Source organism: Taudactylus pleione, unplaced genomic scaffold, assembly GCF_031769625.1.
Source record: "Taudactylus pleione unplaced genomic scaffold, aTauple2 ptg000130l, whole genome shotgun sequence".
NCBI lineage: Eukaryota > Metazoa > Chordata > Amphibia > Anura > Myobatrachidae > Taudactylus > Taudactylus pleione.
The window spans coordinates 7,087,014-7,108,272 of record NW_028284532.1 but is presented as its reverse complement, the minus strand read 5'-3'; the positions used below and the strand labels follow the sequence as shown (position 1 = coordinate 7,108,272).

Sequence of the window (21,259 nt, the reverse complement as noted above, 5' to 3'; positions counted from 1 at the left end):
TGTCATGGCTACAGTAATCCACTGTTCAACAGGATAGTGGCTGTCATAATTGGTTCCTATTGCAAATGATTGTTTCACATATGATAGTTGTGTTAAACTACTACTTGACTTCTTCTTGGTGAAGTTCCTCCACAGCAGCAGCTCTAGTGCACAAGGATTATTATTTTTGGGAATCCTGGATGGGGCGGAGTCATTTTGCTTTTGCAAATTGGATGCAGGACTACATCCAATCATTTGATGATGAAGGTGTTGACAGTGGACATTGTATGTGCTAGGATCTAACCATGCTGCTGATATCTGGGTTGCTTGTTATATATGATTTTCCAGATTTTGAGAAATAACTTGAATGAACTCACTGCAAATGATGGAAAATGGGAATAGGAGTCTAAATGGTTAACATCCCTACCTCTATTTTCTTTGCTTTTACAAATGCTATAGATACCTTGACAAATATTGTCAGGATTTGGGTTAAAAAAATCCACACATAAAGGTGGTATTTATTGTGATCTTATGCCCAAGCATTACAATGGGCTTCTTTTTGTCGCTGGCAAGAACTGCTGCCACTGGTGGCTGACTTTAATACAAACAACATCATCCTTCTGAATTGTATCAACTTGTTCTTGTCCAACACCTTTATCATCAACATCCTCATTAGCATCAGATACACAAATATCCCCCTAAACCTGTTGCATTCCACAGTAGAATCCTCAAATTATATGTCTAAACCATCACCATCATTACTTTTATTGCTATTTTTCCTCACATTTGTTGAGGCTTCTCTAGGATTACAGTGTCAGAAATGTCAGACTCATACAGAGCATCATGTTTTAGTTTTAGAGGTGACATATCTCAATTAATAGCTATTAGGTGGTGCATGCAAGGTTACAGAGAATGCCTAACTGTGTTTGGCCATGGCTTTTCTATTGCATGAAAGAGCAGTAGCAAAGGAAGACCATGGTCTGAATTTTTCCTTGTCACTACATGTGATGTATGGCATGTTGGTAATTTCATATTATTCAACAGTAACTTTTCCCTTCATAGTTAAAGTTGATGTCTTTAAAATTGTGAAATACTTTTAGATTTGAGGTATCCTTTCTTATACCTTCTTTTTCTTTGACCTCTTTTAAAAGTTGATGTTAAAGTAGTGCGGCTGCCAAGACTAGTACTGGGTTGATCTTCTTTTATTGACTGATCCGTGATTTATTTTATTTTTTTCCATCAGGACAGAAGTAAAGCTACTGTAGTTGAACTTAACTTCCACTACACACCAAGTAAACATACAATGACATAGGGAAATTAGGGCCTATTTCCTTTACCATGCAGTTTTTGAAAGACTAGAAATTTTTGTTGACACCAGAAACAAATCTTTTTTTCCACTATAATTACTTTGGGGTGCAGTTAATGGGGACTGGTCCACACACAGTAAGTACAGTAATATACGCTGCCTCTCCAAGACATATACTCTTGAAATAAAATTTAAATTTAATTATAAAAGTCTGCAGATTTTTTTGTGCACCAGAAAAAAAGTATTTTTTCCACTTAATTATTTTGGAGTGCTGCTAACTACACAAAAACCCAATAGTACAGTAATATACGCTGCCTTTCCAAGACATGCGTGCTTGATATATGATTTCAATTGTATTTTAAAAGACAGGAGTTAAAAGAATAGTATTTTTTGCAAATATTTTTTATAACAAGAGGTCTTCTTTGTAGTGCAGCTTATTCAGACACAGTACAGTATTTTTTTTATCAAATAATCTTGAGATTGCACTGTCTCTGCCCTCTTACACAAGTGACAATATAAAACTGCAGTGTAGATAGTTCACTTTATCAAACATATAGAAAAGACTTGTTTGCAGCAATGAATTGCAGGTGCTCCTATATCTGACAAACAAATAGTAGCCTGTTTGCAGTGTACTTTATTGCAGTTGTTAGCTGGTGTGTCTGACAAACAAACACAGTGACCCTTCCCACCTACTCCATCTTCCTATTACAACTCTGTTGTAATGGTGTCCTCATGGTCTCTTTTGAAGAACAACTTCAACCCACATCCTCTCCATACACTCTCCTGTGTGACATGGTACTTGATCACAAGGGATTGAGGAAGGGAGGACTCTTTATAACACATGAAACTTATGGTTTTCCTCCTTTTGAGATCCAAACTTGGTGGGAAAACCTGAGTTGGGACATCGGTTGTTGATTTCCTGTAAAATCAAACTGTAATACAATAGCAAAGTAACATAAAATAACAACAAGAAATAAGAACTGCATACTATACACACAGGAACTCTGTAATGTTTAGGAAAACTCCAGTCACCACCACAGTATGCTAGATAACAGAAGGGAGAAGGTACTAGAATCTCTGTATCACAGGAATGCTGGCAGAAACACATCCAAGTACAGCCATCTACGGGTCAGGCCGGGTCAGCAAACACCAGAGGCAGCTAGGGAGAGTCAGGAAATAGACCAGCTAGCCTGGAAACAGAAAAGAGAAGCAGAGTCTGAGGCAACAGAGGTCATACATGGATTCAAAGCAAAAAAGAATACCTGCACTAAACTTAGTAATATGAGCAATATTTATTATTTTTTATATAGTATACCAACATAACTGAAATTAAGGTAGAGCAATACCAGGTTGTATAAATCTTAATTGATGGTGGTGCTCCCCAGGGCTTATGTTTATAGAGTGTATGAGTAGGTTTTGACAAGCGAGCAAAACAAAAAAGAAAAAACCTCTTTCTGGGGGCACTCTTATTCAGTTTAAATTTAAAATAGTTATATTTAATAGATATGCATTAAATATTGTACTTAAACATATAAAAGACACACATAGAAAAAACACACAGAAAAAATTGTCCTTATAAAGGGACAATAGGGTACAATTGCTTCTTATCAAGTGATAATGGGAAGATATCCCAGAGAAGCGATCCTTAATGGTTGGGCGAAAATATTTATTAACCTCACTGCTTGGATGAAGGTGTTGATAGGCACGAATAGTTAAATTATTGTGTATAATATATAACATAGTATTCACAGGTAACCAAAAGAAAAATGATGCATACCCAGACACCTAAGAAAAACACAGATGACCATAGTCTGAAAATTCAGTCATATTTTCATATGCAGTTCCACAGATATATAAAAATGGCAGGTTCAAAAGACAATATAGACCTGCCTGTATGTATATATCAAAATGCTGTAGCTAGAATATCAGAGACAGACCCAAGGCATCGGACATGTAGTTGCCAGATATGTGCTTTAAACATATTAAGTTGTAATACCAGATTTTCTGGTTTCAGCAATTTCAATGGTCGCAATACCTTTAAATGCAGATTCCAAACACATTAGCAACATTCTTGATGGTCATCTAAACATTTGTCTATGATAGCACACTATATCTCAGGTTTAATAAGTCTGCAGTTTTTGTCAGTACCAGGTTTTCTGGTCTAGACAAGTAATCGCTGTGCCTTTAAATGCAAATTTTGTACATATTAACAACACTTCAGATACAAATGTTGTCTATGATAGCACACTGTATCTCAGGTTTGATAAGTGCAGTTCTTGGCAGTACCAAGTTTTCTGGTCTAGTTAAATAATCGCTGTACCTTTTAGATGCAAATTTTGTACACATTAGCAACAAATTTTGTACATACTGACAACACTCCTGAAATTATCTATCTTTGGTAACAAGCTTGTGTCTCAGATTTTTGCAGTTTAAGCAGTGCCAGGTTTTTTCTGGTCTTGATATTATCACATACAGCCTCCTGTGCATCGCCTAGGTCCTAGGCTATATTCTCATGTGCAACCAATTGCGTGCTGTACATGCCTGATTAACACCTCAAAATTCCAATCGTCGCAATACCTTTAAATGCAAATTTCAAACACATTAGCTACATACTTGATGGTCATCTAAACATTTGTCTATAATAGCACACTGTATCTCAGGTTTGATAAGTCTGCAGTTATTGGCAGTACCACAAGCTTATTACCAAAGATAGATAATTTCAGGAGTGTTGTCAGTATGTACAAAATTTGCATTTGAAGTGTTGCTAATGTGTACGAAATTTGCATCTAAAAGGTACAGCGATTATTTACCTAGACCAGAAAACCTGGTACTGCCAAAAACTGCACTTATCAAACCTGAGATACAGTGTGCTATCATAGACAAAACTTGCATCTGAAGTGTTGTTAATATGTTCAAAATTTGCATTTAAAGGCACAGCGATTACTTATCTAGACCAGAAAACCTGGTACTGCCAAAAACTGCAGACTTATTAAACCTGAGATATAGTGTGCTATCATAGACAAATGTTTAGATGACCATCAAGAATGTTGCTAATGTGTTTGGAATCTGCATTTAAAGGTATTGCGACCATTGAAATTGCTGAAACCAGAAAATCTGGTATTACAACTATATATGTTTAAAGTACATATCTGGCAACTACATGTCCGATGCCTTGGGTCTGTCTCTGATATTCTAGCTACAGCATTTTGATATATACATAGAGGCAGGTCTATATTGTCTTTTGAACCTGCAATTTTTATATATCTGTGGAACTGCATATGAAAATGTGACTGAATTTTCAGACTAAGGTCATCTATGTTTTTCTTAGGTGTCTAGTGTGAATACTATGTTATATATTATACACAATAATTTAACTATTCGTGCCTATTAATATTACATCAACACCTGAATCTGAGCAGCGTGGTTAATAAATATTTTCGGCCAACCATTAAGGATCGCTTCTCTAGGATATCTTCCCATTATCACTTGATAAAAAGCAATTGTACCCTATTGTCCCTTTATAAGGACAATTTTTTCTGTGTTTTTTCTGTTTTTTCTATGTGTGTCTTTTATATATTTAAGTACAATTTTGAATGCCTATCTATTAAATATAACTATTTTAAATTTAAACTGAATAAGAGTGCCCCCAAAAAGAGTTTTTTTTTTTTTTTTTTTGCTCGCTTGTCAAAACCTACCCATACACGTCATACATGGATTCACGGAGACGGAGTATTAGCAAAACTAAACAACTATCACAATGGATGAGACCTGATACTCTGGCATCACACAGGTGAACAACACTCAGTAGTTATAGGGAGTCAGATGGAAACTAAACCAAGCCAGGCTTCTAAATTTCCATGAATTTAGATTGCTTAGAACTAGGGATGTGCAGGCTCGGATAGGTTCGAGTTTGCACGCCGAGTTCGGATTTTTCCCTCCAAAAAAACGGAACTCAGAAAGAGGCAAAACGTCATCTTGCATGGACAAACATCATCATTCCTGGACTTTTGTCGAAACTCGAACCTATCCGAGCCTGCACATCCCTACTTAGAACTAGCAGAACACATGAAATCTATACTAGCACCAGGCACACGTGTACAAAGTGTGACTAGTACCTCTTTTAGATGTAAGATTCTGGAATTTGCCAGGTCTATCAACCCAGCAAATACCGGGTCTCAGTCCAAACCTGGAAAAGAGCAGGGTCGTGGATCCAGGACTTTGTCCTGTTGTTTCTTTTTACACATACTGTACCAAAATCCTTGATTGATGTGCGTTCACAGGCAAAAACAAGAGATTTTGATTTATGTGTGAAAGGAGTATAGATGTAGATCCACAATGATATTGTGAGTGAGTCACACCAGGGAGCAATTGTTTGGAAATCATGCCTACATTATATGTTAGGATGACCAAAGAGTAACAGTGACAGAATTAGCTTCTCAATATCAGGATAGCCACACTTCCATTCATCTACACATTTTAGGGTGATCATTATTGTGGCAATAGATTCTAGACAGTAGAGGAGATAATGTATCAAGATGCTGGTCCTAGACCACATTTGAAGTCTTCTAGCCAAATCCTGGTGGTGGAAGGAGATTGTGATATAAAGATGGAGGCTTCAAGAATATCCTGATATACTTTAGTGCCATCTGTCTCTTCAATTTGTAGCTTGTTTAATCATTACATACTGTATGCAAGGACTCAAATGTTAATCTCCAGAGGTAGCAAGTGTTAAATAGACACTTGGTGCATCGTGATGGCATTTATGTTTTGCAACACAGTGCTTTATGGAGGCACATTGCTCAAGGGCTCTATTTCTGAAGATACAGTATCTGCAATTGGTGGTATCTTTCCATTCTTATAGCTGCTTCCTTCAACTCCAGCTCTAGATATACTGTACTTGGCTTATTTCCAGTAACATAGGGTGTGTATGTATATCATAAAATGGGCACTCCTGTTCAGGTGCCAGACAAAGAGATATGCAGGAACAGTGGAATAGGATTGTAACACAATGTTTCCAGCTCACATAGGGGGAGATGTACTAAGGTCTGGCAAAGTGAAAAATTGGAGAGTGATAAACTACCAGTTAATCAGCTCCTGTCATATTATAGGCTGTGTTTGAAAAATGACAGGAGCTGATTGGCTGGTACTTTATCACTTTGCAATTTATCGGTTTCCACAGCTTAGTACATCTGCCCCATAGACCTTTATCAAGTGAAACAATGAGGAAACTAGAGATGAGTAGTTCAGTTTTCCAGAAATCTGAAAACACCTGAACTTGGGGTTTTCGAGTAGAACTGAGTCCCTGCTCGGGGCTTCCCGCCAAGTTCAGATCTGAAAACAAGGCGAAATTTAATTTTCCCGGAAATCTTGGACCTTGCATGTTTTGGAGTGCATACAATATCAGATTCCCTCCTTCATGATTAGGAGCCATTTTACACAAAAGAGTGTGTGGAGAGAGTGTGGGATGTAGTTGTACTTCAATAGATGGAGTGGGTGAGAAGGGTGTAAAAGACTGCAGGCATTACTGTGTATGTGTTTGTTTGATAGACACTATCTAACAACTGCAAACAGGCTGCTTTCACTGTGTGTTTGTTTGTTAGGCACAAGTAGCATCTGCAATCCAGGGCAAACAGGCTCTATTGTGAATGTTTGTTAGAACTGAACTTGAAGTGAGATTCATTTGCAATCAGGGCGGATTGGGAACTTAAAGTGTCACTGGAAATTTTTTTAGAAGTGGCCTCACGTGGGCAGCACCTAATCAGCTGTAGGCAGAACCAACACCAAAGTAGGCAATATTAATATATCACTAAACTATACCTGCCTACTCTTCCGGGACTATCGGGAGCCTCCCGAAAATCATGTGCCTCTACCAGCCCCGCAAGAGAAAGTGGGCAATTTGGAGGGGCAATGACGCGATTCGTGCTGAATCGCGTCATCATAGCCCCGCCCCTGCTTTGTAATGCCGGTAATATCGCCATTATAAAGCGGGGAACGGGGCTGCTATGACGTGATCATGCGGACACCCCGCCGCTCTGCCCACTTCAGCCACCCCCACCCTCCCTGCTGCACCAAGTCGGCATGTATGTACTACACCTGCGAGAAAGCTGTTGGTATGAATATGCTTGTCAGAGGCATATCTATAATGAGTGTAGAGTGTGTGGTACACATGGGCACCTGGTTCTAGGGGGGCCCACACCGTACAACCTGAACCCATATAGTGTTATACTTGCCTGTCCGTAGTCTCCAGAGTGCTGCTCTGCAGTTGTGGGCCAGCACTGCAGAGCAGCAAACATCACTGGTAAAATGGTGGCGGTCATTTTTCCGATGACTCGCCCATACACAGTACTGATGTCACTGGGAAGAAGGCGCAAGATTATTTTCCCAGAGACCACGCATGCGCAGTAGGCTTTGGCACTAAGCCAGGATTTACTGCACTACCAGAGAGGAGCGGGCCCACACTGAGTCTGCACACGGGCCCTCCCCTCTTCCAAAATGCCTCTGATTCTTGGTAGTCTAGTGGCGCAACACTTACAGACCTTTAAGCTGTTGTGACAACACCAAACCTCCACATTTCAAATACCACCCCCCACTGAGAATGAACACAGACCCAAAACCCTCCAGCAAATAGATACACAACTCCGTACCACAGAGAGACAAAACTCACACCCCAGATATCACCCTCACACCGTAAACTCCTAAATCACCCCCAGATAACACCCCCTTCTGTTTTTTTAACATTTAACAATGATAATTATCCCTCCAATAACACAAACTTAAAGGCCCTACACACTAGACAATTGTTTTAACAATTAGCCCGATTCCAACTTATCATAACGACAAATCCTTAAAATCATCCAGTGTGTGCGCACTATATTGTGCAGTGCGAGCTCCCATGGGGTCGTCAGTCGCAAGGTCTGATCTTCCCTACATGCAGCCCAATTAGACGATGTGGCTGACGACCCCATGCAGCGAAATGCAGCAGAGGCTGACATATTGGGCGGTTGGGCACCGGTTGGTCCAGTGTGTATGGGTAGCCCGATATGTCGGCCCGTTGGAGGGAGGGTTGCGGGTCGCATCGCTGAGTACCCTGTGTGTACCCAGCTTTACAGCAATGTAACCAAACCAAGTTATATTTATCCAAACCAAGCACTCAGCAATAATCAGATGTGCAGTCTTAGCAACTATCTGCTTTGCTGTGGCACTCAGCGAAAATAAGCTCTGCAGTCTGTGACAAACAACTAAAATAAATACTGTGGCACCCAGCAAAATTCACATCTGCATCCTCTAGCACACAGCACAGTGGCATTATTATGGTCTTTGGAGCCGGCACCCCCCTCCCCCCCCCCCCCACACACACACACAAACACAAACATATAAAAATATATATTTAAAATCCTTTGGTCACATATCAAAGGGGCGTGGCCACTGAAAATGGGGTGTGCCAACATGACACGTCACCCATTTCTTGTCACTCTGGGAACATTCCTTTCCATTCTACAGTATATGCACCTTACCTATATGGTAGTTTCTCACAATGGGGAACCCCTGAAGAATGTATCCTCCCTGGGAAGACGGCGCCTTCAGTCGGGATTTACTATTTATGTATGTATGTATGTCACATCGTCCGGAAGATGCCTGCTTGTGTAGGAATATTAAGAAGGTCATCATCATACAACAGCAGTTCAACCAGACTCGTTCCACCTGTGTAAATTCCTTCCCCCTGCATCTCTCAGCCACACAATGTCCCCCTGCATCATCTCTCAGCACACCATCGCCTACCCCCATGTCGTCTCTCAGCCACACCATTGCATACCCCCCATGTTGTCTCTCAGCACACCATTGCCTACCTCCCTGTGTCATCTATCAGACACACCATCGCCTTCCCCCTCTGTGTCATCTCACAGCCACACCATCGCCTCCCACATGTGTCGTCTCTCAGCACACCATCGCTTCCCGTCTGCATCCTCTCTCAGCAAACCATCGTCTCCCCCCCTGCATCGTCTCTCAGACACACCATCGCCTTCCCGAGTCATCTCTCAGCCACACCATCGCCTACCCCCCATGTCATCTCTCAGCATACCATCACAGATACACACACTGACAAAGATACACACAAACACTGACACAGATACACACTCACACAGACAACTGACAGATACACACTGACACAGATATACACACACACACACACACACACACACACACACACTGACAGATACACATACCACTGCCCCATAGCAGTGTGGGCCAACCAGGAATCTTATATGGCTAATCTGCCCCTGTTTTCAATCACAAGGATATCTATCTATACTGCAGTATATATTGTTACTTGTGTATGAGGGGAGAGAGTGTGTGATTTTAAACATAGCTGTTTAAAAAATTCTGTGCTGTGTCTGAATCAGCACCACAAAGTAGACATATTTTACTGTTTTTTTTTAATAATTCAATTTTAATCCTATTTAAAAATTGTATGTCTGCGGGACACGCCGGAAAGAATCAGAAGAAAGTGGCCAGAGTTGTGGAAAAACGGTTTCAACCTCCATTAGGAAAACGCCCCAGCCCACACAGCTCTCTCTGTGAAGCAGTTTTTAGCCGAGAAACAGATTGCAGTGCTAGACCACCCTCCATACTCACCAGACCTAGCATCATGTGACTTCAGTCTTTTCCCTAAAGTCCTATCTGTATTCAAGGGAACCCGTTTTGCATCAGTTACTGAGATAAAGAAAATGACGGAGCTGTTGAGACAGCTGACAGAAAATGAGCTACAGCATGGCTTTGACCAATGGAAGATAAAAATGCAGGAGTGTGTGGATGCAGAAGGAGATTACATAGAAGGGGAATGGAGTTAAAATGTACTTAATATAATTAAACATAAATGATAGCATCAGTCTCATTATTTATTTAGCCACACCTCATATATCACAAACAAACACTAATATCAAAATGTATAAATAAAATCACTTAGTGATTCCAGAACAAACATTGACCAACTGCAGATCAGGATAATTCAAAACATCTTGGCAAAATATACATAGAATTGTTTTTTTTTATAAATATAGTATTAAATACTCCCAAATAATCTGACAACTATTATGTCTTGTTATAACACTGGACCTCATTTAGAGGCGGTCGTTAGATGCAAGCGGTCGCACAGAATCAGGGCGGCCGCTTGCATCCTGAACAGCCGCCTCCTTGTTGATCGTTAAGCTGTGGGTTACCACCCACAGCTTAACGACCGACCAGGTTGATGGTCGCGATGGTGATCACCATCACGACCATTGGGGCTTACGACCAGACCCTATGGTAGGGCACGCATAAGCCCCAGGGAGCTTTCTGCTCTGATGGAGCAGGAAGATCCCCACTGACATCACTGATGATGTCAGTGCAGCCGCCCACAAAACGGCAAGCGTTCCTTAAGGAACGCCTCCGTTTTGGAAACCACCCCCCCGACCCGCCTACCAAACGGGGGCAGCTGTCGATCAACATCAACAGCCGCCCCTTTGGTAATGAGCTCCGGAGCGACAGAGTTTCTCTGTCGCTCCGGGGCTTGCGCACACGCAGTGCAGCCGCTGTGCGTGCGCATGCCAAACCATCGAGTCGTTTACGAGCGCATCGGCGCTCGCGACCGACTCTGAATGAGGTCCACAGTGCTCTTAAATACAGATAGGTAATGCACATAAATACACTGATACAATCACTTAATATCTTGTGTATTTCTTCTATGATTAGATCCAACAAGTTACCTCCTTTTGGATCAAACACAGAAACATGTACATATACTAAGGGGTCTATTCATCAATAGTAAAAATTATAAGGTGTACCTTTTAGTTAAGAATTCTCATTGTGTTTTACCTAAATATCGGAGTAATTCATCATAGCTCCTCTACATAAGTATCTCTTCCGAAAAAACGATCATTTCTGCGGACACAGTTTTTCAGACAGAGATACTTTTCTTCTGCTACCCTTAACCACTTGCCTAGCACGGTCGTATCAGATACGACCATACCAGACTGGGCTTTCCCTGACATGGTTGTGTCTGATACGACCAGTCAGAAACGCCCAGTGGGCGGCTTGCTGGAAGTTAACTTCCAGCAGCCGCCCATCTCAGAGGGACCTACCGGTACCTCTGCTCCCTGAGATTACCCCTGTGCCATCCACAGCTGGAAGCAGTGCTTGGGCAGCCCGATCCCGGCACATCAGACTAACAGCCCGCGGTGCTCTAGGACAGAGCCTCCTCTCCCCTCCGCCACCAGCTAAAGACAGCCTGGCTGATGGTAACACCTTCTCCCCCCCTCCCCCGCCACTGTAGAGATAGCGGCAGCGGGCAAATCCTCCCCCGAGTGAGCCTCTCCCCAGCAGCACCCACACCCAGCAGCTGCAGAGGGAAAGGAGCAGCCGCCGGGCAAATCCTCCTCTCCCGCCGCCTAGCTAGAGATAGCGCGGCTAAAGGCAAAACCTCCCCCCGCTGCCGTTTAAATAGCACAGCAGCCGGGGCCGGACAAATCCTCCCCCCTTTGGCACACATATGGCGGCTGGAGAGGGAATGGAGCAGCCGCCGGGCAGCTGTCCGTCCTCCTTCTCTTTTTTTCCCTCCCCTTTGTCCACCAGCAGGCAGCAGCTGCTCTAGCCACTGTAAATGGGGTCCACCAGGCAGCAAGCAAGATGCTGTCCCTCCCACTCACCCTCCCACCCATGTATATATACACCAGTCCAGAGCCCTGCCTATATATACAGTCAGGTGCATAAATATTGGGACATTGACAGAATTTTTATATTTTGGCCTCTATTCACCACCACAATGGCTTTGAAATGAAACAAACAAGAAGGAGCTCTCATCAAAGCAGCAGCTGCAGTAAGTAGATGCTACATGGAGAGAATAATGCAGTGGGAGGAGGGAGCTGACAGAAACAGGGGGAGATGGAGGAGGAGCTCAAAGCAGAGGCTGAAGTCAGCCATGCATATCTACACACAGTTATTATAGACATGATATGGAACACAGACAGGACAGGTAGACACTGGATATGGAACACTGACAGGACAGGCGAACACTAAGAATATGGAACACAGACAGAACAGACAGATGCAGGCTATAGAACACAGACAGGACAGGTAGACACTAAGAATATGGAACACAGACAGGACAGGCAGGCACTAAGGATATGGAACACACAGAACAGACAGGCGTAGGATATATAACACAGACAGGACAGGCAGACGCAGGATTTAGAACACAGACAGGACAGGCAGACACTAAGGATATGGAACACACAGGACAGGCAACCGCAGGATATAGAACACAGACAGGACAGGCAGATGCAAGATATGTAACACAGACAAGAAAGACAGACACTAAGAATATGGAACACAGACAGGATAGGCAGGCACTAACGATATAGAATACAGACAGGACAGGCAGACACTAAGGATATGAAACACAGACAGGACAGGCAGATGCAGGATATAGAACACAGACAGGACAGGCAGACACTAAGGATATGGAACACAGACAGGACAGGCAGACGTGGGATATTGAACACAGACAAGACTGGCAGACACTGGGTATAAAACACAGACAGGACAAGAATCAAACATCTGACCACTTAGCACTTACATTTGCTGTGCTGCTACAATGGTCACTGGTGCTGGCAGCTGGATGGATCCCTGTGAAGCAGAGGGGAGGGAGGGCTGCTGCTGGAAGAGCAGAGCACATTCCAGATGCTTTCTCCTATTCCATCTGTGTTGAAGCCCTGAAGGACAGCCACAGCATTGCTGTAAGTCAAATCCCCTAGCTGTCATTTCCTACATGAAGACAAGGGGTCCTGAATCCACCACTGCTTACGTTTTGAATTTTTTTCACAAAAGCTGTTGAATAGCAGGGACAGTCCTAGTCCAAGTGGAGCCCAGGGATAGAATAGCCTCACACACACAATCTTCCACCATAGCCGAACACACACATACACACACTGCCTCATAGCCTGACACACACACGCTGCCCCTATAGCCTCATACACTGCCCTCATGGCCTCACACACACACTACCCCCATAGCCTCACACACACTCACACACTGCCTCCATAGCTACACACACACACACACTGCCCCCATAGCCTCACAGACAAACTGACTCCACACACAGGAACCCCCCCGCAGATCACACTGCCCCCACACATAGGAACCCCCTCCCAAATCACACAGCCGCCACCTAACAGATCACACTGCCCCTACACACATGCCCCCACTCAGAGATCACACTATCCCCCCATGCAGGCCCACCTCAGAGATCACACTGCCTCCACACACAGGTTCCTTCACAGATCGCACTATCCCCACACACAGGCCCCCCCTCAGAGATCACACTGCTCCCATACACAGGCCCCCCTCAGAGATCACACTGCCGCCACACACAGGCTCCTTCACAGATCACACTACCCCCCACACACAGGCCCCCACTCAGAGATCACACTGCCTCCACACACAGGCTCTCCCTCACAGATCACACTGATCCCACACACAGGCCCCTCTCAGAGATCACACTGCCTCCACACACAGGCTCCTTCACAGATCACACTACCCCCACACACAGGCCCCCCCCTCAGAGATCACACTGCTCCATACTTGCCTACTCTCCCAGGAACTGTCGGGAGCCTCCCGAAAATCGGGTGCCGCTCCCGACACCTCGCCAGACTAGGCAAGTCCCCCGGAAAGCCCCGCTAACCCCCGCGCCAGCTGCAAAATTGGGCGGTGCGGAGGTGTGATGACGTGATTTGCGTTGAATCGCGTCATCGTAGCACCGCCCCCTGCCTTACAATGCCAGTAACATTGGCATTATAAAGCGGGGGGCGGGGCCACTATGACGCGATTGCGTTGGCACGCCCCCGCTCCGCCTATTTGACCAGCCCCCATCCTCCGTGCTGGACGGACCTGCCAGCCCCCTCCCGGATTCCCCTGCCGAAATGTCGGCAAGTATGCACTGCTCCCACACACAGGCCCCCCTCGGAGATCACACTGTCATCGTCCTCTCAGGGATCACACTGCTCCCACACATAGGCCCCCCTCAGAGATCACACTGTCATCGTCCTCTCAGAGATCACACTGTCCCCAACCACAGGCCCCCCTCAGAGATCACACTGCCTCCACACACAGGCTCCCTCACAGATCACACTGCCCCCTCACACAGACCCCCCCCAGAGATCACACTGCTTCCACACACAGGCTCTCCCCTTTATAGATCATACTGCCCCCATACACTGGCCCTACCTTCACAGATCACACAACCCCCTTCACAGATTGCACTGCCCTAGATCAGTCTGTGACTGGCTGGGAGGGAAGGGGCTGGGAGGGCAGACATACATGCTGGGCAACAACCCCTGATCATGGCCCGCAGACCTGAAATCAGTGGCGCCTACCACGGAATTATCCAACTCCTTGGTGGCCCAGTCTGAGCCTGTCTGCAGCAGAGTTAATGTCAGGCAGCATTCTACAGTATTTAAATATATCTTTTTTCTGATTCAGCAGTTTATCAACAATGTCCTTATTATTTCTATAGACTATATTTAGGAGGCATATTGTAGATGTAATGTGAGCAACCGCAATAGTTTTCAAAAGTTGGCTCCCGTACCCCTACAAAATTCTCTGCTCTGAATCTTCAGTACATAACAGCTTACCCCAAAACATTAACTTTACACCAGAGAATAGGAAATCTATATCATACATCCCTAATGTGTTTGGTATATTAGGTAGATATAAGAATGTCGACATTGACTACTGTATATTGACATGTTCATTAACATTGATGAAATTGTCATCCTAACGCTAACAGCAACCCACACCCTGACACTGTCGACATTTTGAAAATGCTGACATTCATATTTCAACATTTCCAGTTGTAAAAATTTATGATGTTGACATTTTAACTATGTGGATATCATAACTGTCGACATTCTGATGTTGGTAAAAAGAAAAAAGGGGGGAAGGAGAAGGGGTTACTTTACTCAGTGCATATACCCCTCTTTTACATACAGCTATTATAAATGATCGTGAATGTTCAATGGGTTAGTTAACTTAAAACATAACCTTTATTAATTGAATTCCTTAAAATGTTAGCCTTAAAAGCTAAATACATTCTGATATTGACATTACAGTAAGAATGTTGACATACTGTGCTGACTGCATGCCCCCCAAACCATACAGCAAGCTTTCCTAAAAGATTAATTTTCCTCTGCAGAAAAGAACTACGAGACTTTGGGGTAAAAGTCTCCATCATAGAACCTGGCTGTTTTCAAACAATGCTTACTCTCTCATGTGACATTCATGTAAATAATTTGAAGTGTCTGTGGGAAAATCTCCCTACAGCAGTGAAGGAGAGCTATGGCGAGCGCTACTATGAGCAATGTAAGTTGTTAAATGTTGATCTTATTATTCTTTCCTTAATACAAAGTGTAGACAATAGTTGAACATCTATTTTGTGTAAAATGTGTTACAACAGCAGTGAGAGGGGAATGTGTTACTACACAGATGAGGGAGGGAAATGTGGTACTATAAAAGTGAGGGAAGGGAATGTGTTACTGCACAGGTATGGGAGGAGAATGAGTTACTACACAGGTGAGGGAGGAGAATGTTAAATGTGTTACTATCGGGCGATGGAAGGGAAGGTGTTACTATAGAGGTGAGTGAGGATAATGTGTTACTCCAGAGGTGAGGGAGGGGAATGTGTTACTCCAGAGGTGAGGGAGGGTATTAAGTTACTACAGGTGTGAGTGAGGGATTGTATTTCTACACAGGTGATGGTTGGGATGTCGAATGTAGTACAATACGGGCAAGGGAGGGAATGTGTTACTACAGAGACGAGTGAGTATAATGTGTTACTACAGAGGTGAGGGAGTAGTTTTAGTACACAGGTGAGGGAGGGTAATGTCTTATTATATCAGTGATGCATTACTATAGCGGTAAAGGATTAATGTGTTACTGGAGTGGTGAGATGGAAATGGCAACAGTAAATATCTAAAGTCTACCCAGATGAAATCGGGTACATCAGCTATTAATGTATAATGTGTCAACTTTTGTATGTGATGTATTTACTGTATAGATATGAAGGCACTAGAAATATTCATGAAATCAGCCAGCCCAAGAACTCACGAGGTCCCAGACTGCATAGAACATGCTCTGACAGCTGTCTACCCCTGGACAAGATACTCTCCTGGTTGGGACTGCAAACTCTACTACCTCCCTCTGTCCTACCTCCCTACTGTGATATCTGACTATGTGCTGTGTCGCTCTGCACCCAAACCAGCTTGTATGTGATTGTCATCAGAAAACAGTAGATCATTATGATATTGTTAGAGTCTGTGTTTGTTGTGGACCCAGGGTGGTAACAGGAGAAAACACTGGAACAGATTTAGGGGTCTATTTACTAAGCAGTATTAGGAGACAGAATGAAAAGTGATAAGGTGTCAGCCAATCAGCTTCCAACTGTCATTTTTCAAACACAGCCTGTGAGATTGCAGTTAGGAGCGGATTGGCTTACACCTTATCACTTTTCACTCTGTCTTATAACACTGCTTAGTAAATAGACCCCTTAAACTGAAAAATAGGTTGTTTAATGTGAATGTTGGTAGACATGAACAATAAGATAAACTAAAGTCCAGTAATAACAAACGTAGCAGGAGGAAACTGTAGTGAGTGGGAATAAACAAATGTCCAGCACAGTGACAGGGATGAATAAGGTGAATCCAGATAGACTGTTAAGGTGAAATGGATATCCAGGTATGCAGAGTAATGGCTGAGAGGGATATCCGGAAATGCTGTGATGATGGCTGAAAGAGAATCCGGAAATGTTGTGATGATGACTGAAATTAAAATCCGGTAATGCTGTGATGATGGCTGAAAGGAGAATCCGGTAATGCTGTGATGATGGCTGAAAGGAGAATCCGGTAATGCTGTGATGATGGCTGTACAGGAATGGGTTAACTGCAGAACAGGTTCAGGCAGGAGGCAGGCGGAGACACCACTAGACTTACCCCTGTCAGGATGGCCCAACATTGGCAGACCTCTGCGTACACACAATACTAATGTCCACACGCCAGCTACCCTGCCAGAAGGACCGCACCACAGCGCCTTTACCGGTAAGGACCGCGAACCTCCACGCCGCAAAACCCAGGTTGTGACAGTACCCCCCTCCTTACAGATGGCCTCAGGACACCTAGGCTTTTCGGGATGATCTAAGTGGAATTAGCTGATGAGTTTGGGAGCATGGACATCCTCAGCTCTAGTCCAAGTACGCCCCTCCGGACCATAGCCTCTCCAATCAAGCAAGTATTGCAAATGACTATGATGGATATGAGAATCCAGAATCTGAGACACCTCAATTTCCACCCCCCTTTTCAGTTTGGACCCTGGAGGAACAGGGAGAACACTGAGGAATTTATTGAGAACTAGTGGCTTGAGTAGAGAGATATGAAATTAATTGGGAATCTTTAAATAAGACGGGAGCTGAAGATGATAAGAGACTAGATTGATTGATTATCTCTGTAATGGAATATGGACCAATTAATCGGGGAGCGAGCTTCATAGATGGTACCCTGAGGCGAAGATTGCGGGAAGAAAGCCATTCTTGATCCCCGACCCACATCTAAGGAACTTTTCTCTGCTTCCTATCTGTCTGATCTTTGTACCGCAAGGAAGTCTTAACAAGAGCAGCCCGCATTTGAGACCAAATTGAAGCAAAATTCTGTACAATGGTATCCACAGCTGTCACATCAAAGGCAGGCAAACTATGGAACTCAGGGACCCTAGGATGATGTCCATACACGATGTAGAAAGGGGTTTGGTTAGTAGAAGAATGGTATGTATGATGCATTGTGCGCAAATTCAGCCCAGGGAAGGGACTCAGACCAGTTGTCCTGAGATGAAGACATAAAGATTCTCATGAAGTTCTTGAGATCCTGATTCACCCTCTTGGTGGACCCATTACTTTGAGGGTGATAGGCAGTGGAGAAGATAAGTTTAGTTTCACTTGTAGAACAGAGCAGAAGGCTCTCCAGAACTTTGCCACAAATTGGACAACCCAGTCTGAGATGATTTCTGAAGGAAGTCAATGAAGACAAAATATATGGTGAACAAATAGGTGAGCCAGATGAAGTGCTGAAGGTAACTTCTGTAACAGAATGTTTTGGAACATCTTGGAGAAACAATCTACAACAACCCAGATGGTGGTATATCCATTAGAATTTGGCAGTTCTGTCACAAAATCCATGGACAGGTGTGTCCATGGACGAGATGGTAATGGTAAGAGGCATCAATTCACAGGCTGGAGACTGTCAAGGAGATTTATGTTGGGCACACAGGGTACAAGACGAGAAACTCAGTTACCTCGGTTTTCATCAATGGCCACCAGTAGGATCTCTTCAAGAACTTCAAGGTCTTGCGAATGCCTGAATGAGCGGCAAAACGAGACGAGTGGGCCCATGTCCGCAACTGTTTCCTAAACTCTGGGGCCACAAAGTTCTTCCCAACAGGTGGTTGTAGTTGTATAGTGGCAAAAAACCTTTGACTCCAGCACAGTACTTTGCAGTTTCTCTGGACCACTCTCAGTGGACAGTGACTGTGACAAGGTGTCGGCCTTCAGGTTGAGAGCCCCAGAACGATACATCAGGGTAAAACGAAAGGGGGCAAAAAATAGTTGGGCCAGACGAGTACTTACACATTTAATATTTTTTAAAAAAAGAAGATTCCTGTGGTCTGTGAAAATAGTCAAAGGGAACTTAGCGCCCTCTATGAGGTACCGCCATTCCTCTAAAGCCAACTTGACAGCTAATAGCTCCTGCTCGCCTATGGCATAGTTTCTTTCGGCAGGGGAGAATTTCTATGAAAAGAAACCACACGGGTGAATTTGGTTGTCCTCAAAATGCTGGCATAAGACAGCTCCTACTGCTTCAGATGAAGCATCCACTTCCAATAGAAAAGTCCTGTTGATATCCGGTTGTCTCAAAATGGGAGCTGTGATAAAGGCTTGTTTGAGAAGTTGAAAGGCTGTCTCCACCTCAGGGGGCCATAGAGCAGGATTGGCACCTTTTACAAGTCAAGGCCGTGATGGGAGCCATCAAGGAGGAGAATCCCTTAATAAAATGCTGATAATAATTGGAGAAACCGAGATGTCTCCGGATGGCTTTCAAAGACGTGGGACGGGACCAATCCAATATTGCTTGGACTTTCTTGGGATCCATTTCCAACCCTGATCCTGCAATGATATATCCAAGAAATTGAAAACTTGGTACACCAAACACACATTTCTCCAATTTACAATACAGTTGGTTCTTTCTCAGACGAGACAAGACTTATTTGACATGACTATGGTGTTCCTCAGGAGAGGATGAAAAAATCAAAATGTCATCTAAATAGACGACAACTGAGACATATAAGAGATCCCTAAAGATCTCATTAATGAAACCTTGAAAAACAGCAGGTGCGTTACACAGCCCAAACGGCATGACCAAATATTCAAAATGACCGTCCATTGTGTTGAATGCTGTTTTCCACTCGTTACCTGCTCAGATACAGATGAGAGAGATTGTATGCACCTCGGAGATCTAATTTTTAATATATAGTGCATCCGTTGACGCTGTCAAATAACTCGATGATCATTGGTAGTGGGTTCTTCACCATGACATCATTCAGGCCTCTATAATCTATACACGGTCTCAAGCCTCCATAATTTTTGGAAACAAAGAAAAATTCCACTCCAGCAGGTGAAGTAGATGGTTGAATAAATCCCTTTTTGTATTCCGACATGGTGTCGGTTTCTGCTAGGGACAACGGAGAGGTTCAGCCACGGGGAGGCGTCTTCCCGGGTAACAAATCGATAGGACAATCCCATTCCCTATGAGGAGGTAAGACGTTAGCTTGTCTCTCGGAGAAAACATCAGTAAAAGATTGATTTCTTTAGGTATAGATGGAACCTCTAATGCCAGAATTTCTCTCACAGGTCGGATCTTCGGTAGGCAAGACCCCTGGCATTCCTCACTCCTGCATATTGTTCCAATCAATTCTGTGGTTGTGCTTACACAGCCATGGCTGTCCAAGTATAATCTTATGGGAAGCCTTGGGTATAATTAAGGAGCCAATATGTTCAACATGAAGGGCTCCAATACGAACTAAAACATGTTGGGTTTTTTAGATATAGTCCCTTTAGAAATAGGTCTACCATCGATAGAGGTCAAGGAGATAGCATGATCCAAGGTGACGCAAGTAATTTGTAATTTATCTGCCAAACGAAGGGACATGACATTTTCTGCTGTCCCAGAATCCAGGAGGGCAGATAGGAATACAGGACTAGACTTAATGTCCAGAGCTATGGACAAGACAGAATCATTTTGCTTTGGGGATAGAAGTAATACTCCTAACTGAGTATCCCCGGGACTAGTTAGGAATGGTCATTTCATGGCTTGCGGGTACAAGAAGCCACCAGGTGACTCGTGTCTCCACAGTATAGACAAAGGTTTTTTTGAATGCGTCTCTGTCATTCATCTTTAGAAAGACAGATATGATTAACCTGCATGGGTTCTTCATCTGTAAAGGAGGGAGGAGAAGGGGTGGAGCAGGTAGAAGATGAGGCCTAAAATGATCAGCTCTGTGCTTCTCAGCTTGGCGCTCTCTAAAGCGTATATCAACTTTATTGCAGAGAGAAATTAGTTTATTAAGGCTAGAGGGTAAATCACGAGTGGTTAGATCATCCTTTATATGATTTGATAGTCTGTGCCAGAAGGCCGATGTTAGGGCTTCTTCGTTCCATCTGAGCTCTGATGCCAACGTCTGGAACTGAATGACGTACTGACTGACAGAATGGATACCTTGTTTCAGATTCATAATACTGGAAGAAGCAGAATTGGTTATTCTGGGCTCATCAAAAATCCTCCTGAATGATGTTAAAAATTCTGGGTAATTATCCAGTAGCAGATCTGATCGCTCCCAGAGCAGAGA

The 21,259-nt window shown here is 43.6% G+C and overlaps 1 protein-coding gene across 1 annotated transcript in view; it reads left to right on the top strand.

Annotated features, from left to right (window-relative positions):
* Positions 1 to 16,620, top strand: part of LOC148523560 (retinol dehydrogenase 7-like) — a 56,671-nt gene extending 40,051 nt beyond the window's left edge. Inside the window, exons 4-5 of the mRNA XM_088473182.1 lie at positions 15,510 to 15,676; positions 16,371 to 16,620. Of these exons, the coding sequence (XP_088329308.1) occupies positions 15,510 to 15,676; positions 16,371 to 16,585 (382 nt within the window). The 3' untranslated portion in view covers positions 16,586 to 16,620. The remainder of the gene's footprint in view (positions 1 to 15,509; positions 15,677 to 16,370) is intronic.
* The last annotated feature ends 4,639 nt before the right edge of the window (positions 16,621 to 21,259 follow it).